Source organism: Lathyrus oleraceus, chromosome 3 (genome assembly GCF_024323335.1).
Source record: "Lathyrus oleraceus cultivar Zhongwan6 chromosome 3, CAAS_Psat_ZW6_1.0, whole genome shotgun sequence".
NCBI classification, from domain to species: Eukaryota; Viridiplantae; Streptophyta; class Magnoliopsida; order Fabales; family Fabaceae; genus Lathyrus; species Lathyrus oleraceus.
The window spans coordinates 157,234,266-157,244,082 of record NC_066581.1 but is presented as its reverse complement, the minus strand read 5'-3'; the positions used below and the strand labels follow the sequence as shown (position 1 = coordinate 157,244,082).

The 9,817-nt window shown below is 38.1% G+C and overlaps 2 protein-coding genes across 2 annotated transcripts; one reads left to right on the top strand and one right to left on the bottom strand.

Annotated features, from left to right (window-relative positions):
* Positions 1 to 570: 570 nt before the first annotated feature.
* LOC127129012 (uncharacterized) lies at positions 571 to 1,813 on the bottom strand. Its single transcript, XM_051058343.1, has 3 exons — positions 1,725 to 1,813; positions 1,361 to 1,648; positions 571 to 1,290 (listed from the first exon to the last, which is right to left on the bottom strand). Exons 2-3 carry the CDS (start codon positions 1,625 to 1,627, stop codon positions 718 to 720), a joined length of 840 nt encoding a protein of 279 aa, XP_050914300.1. The 5' UTR covers positions 1,628 to 1,648; positions 1,725 to 1,813; the 3' UTR covers positions 571 to 717.
* A 2,543-nt stretch (positions 1,814 to 4,356) lies between these two features.
* On the top strand, positions 4,357 to 4,743 carry LOC127130178 (uncharacterized). Its single transcript, XM_051059244.1, has one exon. It carries the CDS (start codon positions 4,357 to 4,359, stop codon positions 4,741 to 4,743), a length of 387 nt encoding a protein of 128 aa, XP_050915201.1.
* The last annotated feature ends 5,074 nt before the right edge of the window (positions 4,744 to 9,817 follow it).

Below are 9,817 nucleotides of genomic sequence, written 5' to 3'. Positions count from 1 at the left end.
TTGCAAAATTTTTGGCTATTTTGAAAGTGATAGACATCTCAAAGTCTCGTGGTTGGTGAAAGTTTTTAATTGAAACAAATTGTTAATGATTGTCAAAGCTTGTTTCAACTAAAACTTGATTCCTCGTAATCTCAATACTAGATTGCTTTATAGTTAATCGATTTAATTTTATTATAACAATAGATAACATATACTGTATGAGTATACAACATGTATTCTCTAAAACCCTATAAAAATCCAAAAAAATATCCCTTCCATTTTCTGAAATCATTTTTTAATACATCTTGAAAATTTTCGCAACAACTTTTGTATTATTGGTTAATATTTAACATTTCATATATATATATATATATATATATATGTGATAGTATCCAAAGGTAATGGAACAGAGTGCGTTTGGAAATTAACAATCGAACACAAGGATTTTCTGCAGTATTTCTTGTAGAATTTAAGCTTGAATTTTCTGGTGATTTTTATTTTGTAGATAATAGTATCGGATGTAAATGCGAAATTTTACAATTTCCTGCAAATATACCTATGATTTTTTCTGTATTGTATTTGGATTTTAAGTATCACATTTTAGAAAAAACTAATATAACAACTTGTATAGTCTTTACATTCATCATTAACACAAGCATATAACTATATATAGATCAGCTGCCATTTCATGTTTGTAAAAACACATTCTAACTTTATTGAAGCAATTCACAGAATCAACTATTTGCAAGAACTTGAACCTGAGCCACGACCAGCACTTGAACCTGAGCCACGACCAGAACTTGAACCTAAGCCACGGCCAGAACTTGAACCTGAGCCACGACCAGAACTTGAACCTAAGCCACGGCCAGAACTTGAACCTGAGCCACGACCAGAACTTGAACCTAAGCCACGGCCAGAACTTGAACCTAAGCCACGGCCAGAACTTGAACCTGAGCCACGGCCAGAACTTGAACCTGAGCCACGGCCAGAACTTGAACCTGAGCCACGACCAGAACTTGAACCTGAGCCACGACCAGAACTTGAATGATAAAGCTGGCCACGACGAAACTTTGAATCAGGACGGAAAAAAGTATTGTAAACTGCATTATACTCAACTCTTTTCTTCCAGGGTCGGGGAGGATTAATATTTGCAACCAGTGTTTCAACCGTTTTAGCTCTCAATGGTATCTCATAATCAATGCAACCATCTACCCCTGCACTATAAAATTCTTCCTTTTCTAATTCTGTAAGCGGATGCGTCACCCCAATTATCGTTGTAGGGTACTCCATGTTTCGCAGCATCTCCGTCACCTGCATACAACACACGAATCAATCTCATTCATTTATACATATGCCACAAGAAATATACAAATGTAGCTACCTTAAGTCCATCCATGACAGGCAAAATCCTACGAATCAGAATTAGGTCATAGATCCGATCATAAGAAATTATTTCTAAGGCTTCTTGGCCAGTTTCCACTGAACAAGTTTCCACACCAAGTGTTTTCAAAATATCTTCATGAATCTTTCGAATGTGCTCATCATTGTCCACAACAAGTGCTCTTACTATCGGAGGGCCCGCTTGACGATCCGCATCAAAATCAGTGAATGTTTTGACTTTGGATCTCTTTTTCATTTCTTTCTCCATCTTTCTACACACCACTTGGATCTGTTACATACATAAAAACAAAATCATCATTTCCTTTTCTATACAAGAAAGATATAGATTTTGAAATAGAACTAACCTTGCTCAATGTGAGATTGAGAGTTTGGTTTCTTTCTTCTTCTCCCTCACAATTCTTATCCTGGATGGCTGTGTAAAGAAATAAAAGAAAGTGAGTTTTTCAAGATAAAGATATATATGTAAATAGAAGAACTCAAGATGATAATGATTCAGTAGCACTTGCCTTGTGAAGAACTCTTGATTATGTGGGAGTGAGTAAGTGTGTGTTGAATGAATATGAATGATGAGAATGTAATTGTGAGAATTTATATATATAAGCAAGCTATGTTCTCTATGTTAATGAAAAGGAAGCAAAAAGTTACTTAGTTAGTTAGTTAGAAAGTCTGTTCAACCAATTAACTGCCAAACTGATTAACTAACTCACGTTTTGTTTGTTACTCATACATTCTAACTGTATTGCAACTGATTCTGTCACTTTTGTTCAACTTGTATTACATTATCTTTTTAAGTTTCTTTACAGCAACAGAATTTAATTACAAAAACTGACCATAAATCCTATCAGGAGCAACTTTCCTGTAATTATAATTTATAATCCCAAATGATAAAGAAAATGAACCTGATAATATTAAACAATGGAGAACCGTGTGTACTTTTTATTCAATAAAACCATCTCCACCATATTGGAATTTTCTTTTACCACATGCCAAAGAAAATGAAAATTAAGGAACTATATATAGGCACTTTTCATCAAAGGAAGTAAAAACTTACTGGTGGTGGTGAGACTAGGAATCCTGAGAAAAGGTTCCATAATACATAGGACAGACGAGTAAGGAAAGAGGTGGCGTTTTGGTGAGGTGTCATGGCTAGTGACATCATGCCGTAGTAGGTAAAGTATAGAGAGGTGAAGAGTACATTAAAAATGTGAAGAGTACATATACCAATGTTTGTATTAGAACATAAGGGATTTCAATTAGAGCCTGCATCAAAATACGAAGAGTAGATTAAAAAACACATACACTGAAGTAAGTAATTTATATGAATAAAGACAAAAAAATCACTTGCCTGACCAACAGAATAGGCGAGAGAAGAATACATTCCAGCAGCATTTTCCCTATATAAGACTCTTCTCTCAATACCAACTACACCTTGTACAGAATTAGCATTCTTAATGCCAATAAGTAGAACAGTAATCAACATTGAGTCAATGGTGTTCAAGAGATCTTGTCGCTTTTCACTGCAATTTATTGATATGAACTTTTTCTTAGAACCAAACTCATTACTCATGTATTAATGGTACGGCACTTTTCTAGTTTTCGGCTTACATTTTGGAACCAATGCCATAAAACATGCACCCGAAAAATATGGAGGCAGCAACTGTGAAGAGAAGAAACCTTAATCCATTGTACCGCGGATTCCGCCAGCAAGACCAATGCTGTTTCCATAACAAAGCCTTGCATTGAGTGAAAGGGGCCTTGAGTACTTTGAAGGAAAAAGAAGATCATCAGAATCAGGAGCCGAAATGCTCAGTTCTGCAATAAGAGCTTTGTTTCTCCTAAAACAAGGGCCATAAGAATCATTACACGTAAGAAAACTGTAATGGTGAAAAGTGTTAGGTTATACTTTTTCCATCAAAATTCTTTCTATAGTAGAATTTTGAATTTTTGTACACCTAAAATCAATCCCCAATTCAATTTCTTTTATCGAAGAAGTGACTTCGAACATCCAAGTTGCTGAGTTACAACCATCTTTAAACTTAAACTTAGTAGTGATAGAATAGAATATTTTGTTATAATTAGTCATAATTAGTTTTTTATAATTATGTTGTATCATAATTAAATAGTTGATCAAATGTTACATTGATGAATATATATTTTATTCTGATAAATGAGAAGGACACGGTTTCCATTATCTTACATGGTATCAATCATAACTAATCTCGATCTCTAAAAAAAAAAGCATACGTAAAAATGCGTTTCTTCTTCTTCCTCATTACAGTCCGCCGCCGCATGCTTCTTCTCCCTCCTTGAAGTTTGTCGCCGCAACAGGACTACCGTACTCTGTACTGCCGCCGCCGAACACGAGAACCACCCTATTCTCTCGCCTTCCGCCTATGTTCCCTCCGTCGGCGTCGCACCTGCAGTCATTTTAGAATCAGACCATTCAGAACACAGTGGCGCCGATACCCACAAATCCGTCGATACTGGTGATTCCGGACAGCCCAAGAACACCACGTTTCGAGGTTGCAAATCAGAGTTTCATCCCGCTCTTGTTGTCTCCAATATTAGGAACCACATTCATATTATTCTTGAGATGGAAAAAGATCAATATGGTACCTGGGCTGAGTTTTTCCGCATCCATGCTCGCTCACATCGAGTCATGCATCACATCGTTCCATCTATCAGAAAAGAGCCACCAGTCGTTACCGACACCAACCATGAATAATGGTCCACTCTTGATGTCACCGTTCTTCAGTGGGTTTATTCCACTGTTTCTACTGATTTGCTAACCACTATTCTATAACTCAACTCCACTGCAATGGAAGCATGGAATCGCTTTGAAGATATTTTTCAGGACAACCAAAATGCTCAAGTTGTCACTCTTGAGCAAAAGTTTTCTAACACTCGTATGGAGGATTTTCCCAATGTCTCAACTTACTGTCAGCGTCTTAAGATGCTTACTGTCAGCGTCTTAAGATGCTTTCTGATCAGTTGAGAAATGTCGGCTTCCTTGTCAACAATCATCGTCTGGTCCTTCAGCTGATCACTCGTCTCCTAGAAGTTTACCGCAGTGTTGCTACTTTGATTCTCCAGATCAACCCTCATCCGGAATTCTATCAGGCTCGTTCCATGCTCACTTTGGAAGAAGTTGATATGGCTAAGATGGCAAACACAGGCTCTCATGCTGCTATGCACACCACTCAGCCGAAATCTACTAAAGACACCTCTCAGCGTGGAAACCGCCGCCCCGACAACCGTTCTCGCTCCCGTGGCAACCAGGATTGCCGAGGGGGACGTGGTAACTATAGCGCACCTCAATCGGGAGCTCCCAGCGCTCACTCACCTTTGTCCGCTTCTCCTTAGCAACAACAACAGCAGTACCCAACCTGACAACCATGGGGTTGGACTCCACCACCATGGACTATGCCACCGTGTCAGTATCCCACCTCTCAATGGACACGCCCTGTCGGTCCTCCTAAGCAGCCAGGCATTCTAGGACAGTGTCCTCAGGTGTATGCAACATCTACCTCATCTCAGATACCGACAGACATTGAGACTGCAATGCACACCATATCACTCCACACTCTTGACAATCAGTGGTACATGGACACGGGCGCAACATCTCACACAACCTCATCACAAGGTAATCTCTCGTCTTATTTTCCAGTAAGTAATTCAAATCAGAAAGTCATTGTTGGCAGTGGCCATGGAATTCCAATTCACGGCACCAGACACACACAAATAACCACATCTCACCAACCACTTCATCATAACCATATCCTGCATGCCTCGAAAATTATTAAAAATTTAATTTCTGTGAGACGAATCACCACTGACTATAATGTTTCTGTTTCCTTTGATCCTGTTGGTTTACTGTCTCTGATTTTCAAGCGGGGATCACCCTTCTCAGATGTGACAGTCGTTGAGATCTTTATCCAGTTACCACTCCTCCCAGTTTTGCCGGTCTCACATCCAGTCTTTGGCATAGTCGTCTTGGTCATCCTGGCGTGTCTGTTTTGAATTCCCTTCGCAAAAAAAAGTTCATATGTTGTGAACCTTTTAATTCTTCTATCGTTTGTGACTATTGTGTTTTAGACAAACTGGTTAAATTGCTATTTTTTTATTCTCAAACTACGATTTTGATGCCTTTTGACATTTTACATAGTGATTTATGGACATCTCCAATTTTAAGCTCTGCTGGTCATAAATATTATGTCTTATTCTTAGATGATTTTACAAACTTCTTGTGGACTTTTCCTATTAGCAGAAAATCTCATGAGTTTGGTTACAGGTTGTATGATCTTGTAGGAAAGAAGCTTATTCGAAGCCACAATATGGTGTTTATGGAAGACCAGGCTATTGAAGAAGTTGATAAGGTAGAGAAGGATACACCCAAGAAAGATAAGATATTAGTTTGTCTAATGTTGATCTAGTTCGGTTACCTAGTCATAATCTGGATGTTATTGGTGGTGATTATGTTGAGCCATATGATTATGTTAATGATCAACAACTTGGAGATGAGGTAAATATTCAAACTAATGATGGTGAATGAGAGAGCGATATGTCACTGGATGAGAATCTTGGTGAAGCTACAGAATCATTTCAAGTTCAACTTAGGAGGTCTAACAGGCAAAGATAACCTTCTACAAGGTATAATTCTGATGAGTATGTGACCTTGACTGGTGAGGGTGAACCCGAGTGTTTTCAAGAGGCCATGGAAAATGATGAAAATCAAAAATGGATGGATGCAATGCATGATGAGATGAAATCCTTACATGATAATCACACTTGTGATTTAGTGAAGCCGCCTAAAGGAAAATGGGCTTTGAAAAATATGTGGATTTATAGAGTTAAATATGATAGCAACTCTAGCTCTCCAAGATATAACGCCAGATTAGTGGTGAAAGATTTCTGTTAAAGAAAGGGTATTGATTTTAATGATATTTTCTAAACTATTGTAAAGATGTCATCAATTAGAACTGTATTGAGTTTGGCTGCTACTCTTGATTTAGAGGTTCAGAAAATGGATGTGAAAACGACTTTCCTTCATGGTGATTTGGAGGAATAGATCTACATGAAACAACCTGATGGTTTTCAAGTTAAAGGTAAAGAGGATCATACGTGTAGATTGAGAAAGAGTTTATATGGGTTGAAGCAGGCTCCAAGGCAGTGGTATAAGAAGTTTGAGTATGTTATGTGTGACCAAGGATACCAGAAGACTACTTCAGATCATTGCATCTTTGTTAGAAAATTTTCTAACGATGACTTCATTATCCTGTTGTTATATGTTGATGATATGATTATTGTAGGTGTTAGCTCCCAATTTCGAGGCCCATATAAATTAAGAGAATAAAGTTTCATGTGAAGATGTTTCGACAAAACTATGTGTTTGAAGTTCTAGTCGAAGATGTCTTGGTACAAGGGTAAAGATACTGCACGGACTTAGAAATATTTTTAGTAGTTTAAGGTGTTTTTCGACAGAGACGTCACCAGTTGTGGTTCGACGAGGGATTCAAATTCAAATAAAGGAGGGAACTTTTGTTCTTATCTAAACTGTTGAAAATACACATGGAGCATAGTGGATAGTTACATGCATACAAAGCGCCACTTGTCTCGATTTGGTGGAGAGGCCGTTAGAAGCGGTTACTTCGATTAGTATAAATAAGAGGTCTTAGTGTTAGGATCTGGTGTGTGTTCAAGTGTGTACAAAATCTGTCAATTTTACCAAAGTATCAGTGTGCAAAGAAAGAGTAAATTGAGAAATTTACGTTTGATGCTACAACATTGTTTTTTTACTTGAAGTTATTTAATCAATTCTTTATTTCCAAAATTGTACTTTTACCTATAAGTTTATCTTTACTGTCATTTACTTTCAATTTACAACATTCTTTTTGCCCTCTTTTATTTTATATTTTCATTTAATCCTTTAACGAATTACTGCTGGTATGAACACCGTCGAAGTGTTTATGTTCATTAGAAGACACCTTTAAAAATAGTTAGCACATGTCCTAGGATCAATCTGATCGATCTTGTAAGTAACCAAATATAGTAATTTGGAAGATCAACTATTATTTACTAAACAAATTGGCACGCCCAGTGGGACAGCGCTAACATTTGAAAAAGTGAATTTTTCTTCATTCATTATAATTCTCTTCGTTTAATCACTTTTGTCCCTTTTGAAACATTCGTTGTATGTTATTAATAAGTGGTAAAGTGGCCACAACCAACGAAGATAGACCAAGGAGAATGGTGAATTCAAATGCACCAAATAACCAAAATCCTCAAAATCCAAACAATATTGTACCACCCCTTTCTTCTTCGACAGGGGAAAACACGGCCACAATGCCCGTGTCTGAACCGGTACCATTTATGGCAAGTTCGATGCCTACACATTCGATTTCTTTGGTAATTTGGGGAAGCAGTTCATTATCCTCGACAACCTGTTCTATCATGGTACCAACTCCAAGATGATATTGGAAACTTCAGGAGAACATCCAACAGATTAACTTGGCTGAGGAGAGCCTTCAAAGATAAGAGGGCAGAAGGATCATCCATCAAGAGTAGGAATAAGTCACCCTTAAAGATTTTCTCTTTAATTTTTTAGAGTACCTCATCCGCGGCTCTGCTCGAAGATTGATCCTCAAAGGTTGTAGAAGTGCTAAGACTTCTTTTAGATGAGCTTTCTCTTCGACTCAGCATAACCTTCAGATACTCAAGGGGTTGGCTTTAGTTTAGAGTTGTTAATTCCTCTAAAGAGAGACCCCCAGTTGCTCTTGTCAAAGATCTGGTACCCTCAGGAATAGCTTCAGTTATGGGGGTTGCAGGAGTTTGGCCCTGAGGTTGTCCTTCGTTTATTTCACCCTGGCCCCCCTCACCATTGTCATCTTGGTCTTCAAGCTCCTCATCAGCAGCAGCATCAAGAGCATCGAATATCGGAGGCTCCTCGACTTCTACTTCTTCTACCTCTTCATCTTGATCGTCATTTCCTCCTTGAGGATCTTTATCTGCACCTTCGACATCAGGTGAATCACCTTTAGAAACATTGACATCTTAGACTTCTTAGTCCACCACTATGGCATCTTTGTTCACCTCAACTTGGGTTTCTTGACCTAAGTCATCTTCGCGATCAGAACCACTGGTGTGAGAGTGTTAGGTGGTGTTTTTTTATGGCGAAGTCTCAAGCCCTTCAACAATGGGTTGGTTAATTTTGTTCATTGAGCTTTTCTCTGATGATGGTCGATAGATGGGTTCGCCGACACTGTTGAGAACATCTGATATAGAAGAAGATTTGCATGCGGTTTGTGTGGTAGCATTTGCGCCATCTAAAAGCCAAAGGTTAAGAGATAAATTAGTTAAAGTAAAAAAAAAAGTAATGTATGATTATTACCTTGTTCCCTTCGACTCCAGGACTGGAGTTGTCACTTTCGACTTGCATTGCTGCTATCTTCGACATTTCTTCAAGAGTAGGCTCCAGAATGGAAAGGGCAGCAGGTCGTTTTATAACTCTGGAATTTTTTTCCTAAGGCTGAATGGAGGCTTTGACAACCTTGGGTTGTTTCTTCCTTTTCCTAAGAGTCAGATCTAAGACGGGAGATAGATCCTCTTCGTCTAACTCTATCACCACAGGAGATACAGCTGTTTTTGTTTTGATTTTTTTAGGAGTAGGGGGAGATTTTCAAGCACCTTGAATAAAAAATTGAAGTTTTAGAAATACCATTATATATAACAAAAAGTAATAGGCAGAATAAAGATGTACCTTAATGGTCTTGCTGCCACCCTCATCTTTTTCTTCGACCAACTTCTTGGTTGCTGGTTTCCTAGGTGGAACTCTAATAGCTAAAAGAAATAAAATGAAGCAGTTACTACAAGTCAATAGTGAATATCCTAATAAGAGATGTGATTCGAAAAGGCCTTCCACTCCACACCTTCATATATACCTGATTCGATGCGAACATCTTCAATTCCTATATGAAGATGCCCTTTGAAACTGTCTAAAGTATGCTTACGCAACCACCAGTTGGGCTTTTTGTCTGTGATTGTTGTCGAAGGATTTTTATAGAATCCCCACAGATGAACCAGTCTGGGAATGGAGGGGCAAGGGCCACTCCAAAATCATCATTTGGCAGTCGAGGAAACTTAAGATGATGCATTTTTAAATCCATTTCGTAGCATTTCTTAGAAGGAACGTACGAAGGGATTTTTAAGTTCTCCATTTTCTTTGAAAAAATTTCCTTTAGTATGACAGCTGCCTCGCGAATGGTTTGACTAAGATCATCGGGCCTATAGACAGTTTCAAAGTAGTTTTGGAAAGCCTGGATTTCTTTGATGTATGTGTAAGTACCTTTCTTAACTTGTTCCTGCACAGAGAGGAAAGTTTTAGTAATATGCTGAGTAAATGAAGAAACATCATAAAATTCTTCAGCATAGTATTTCGACC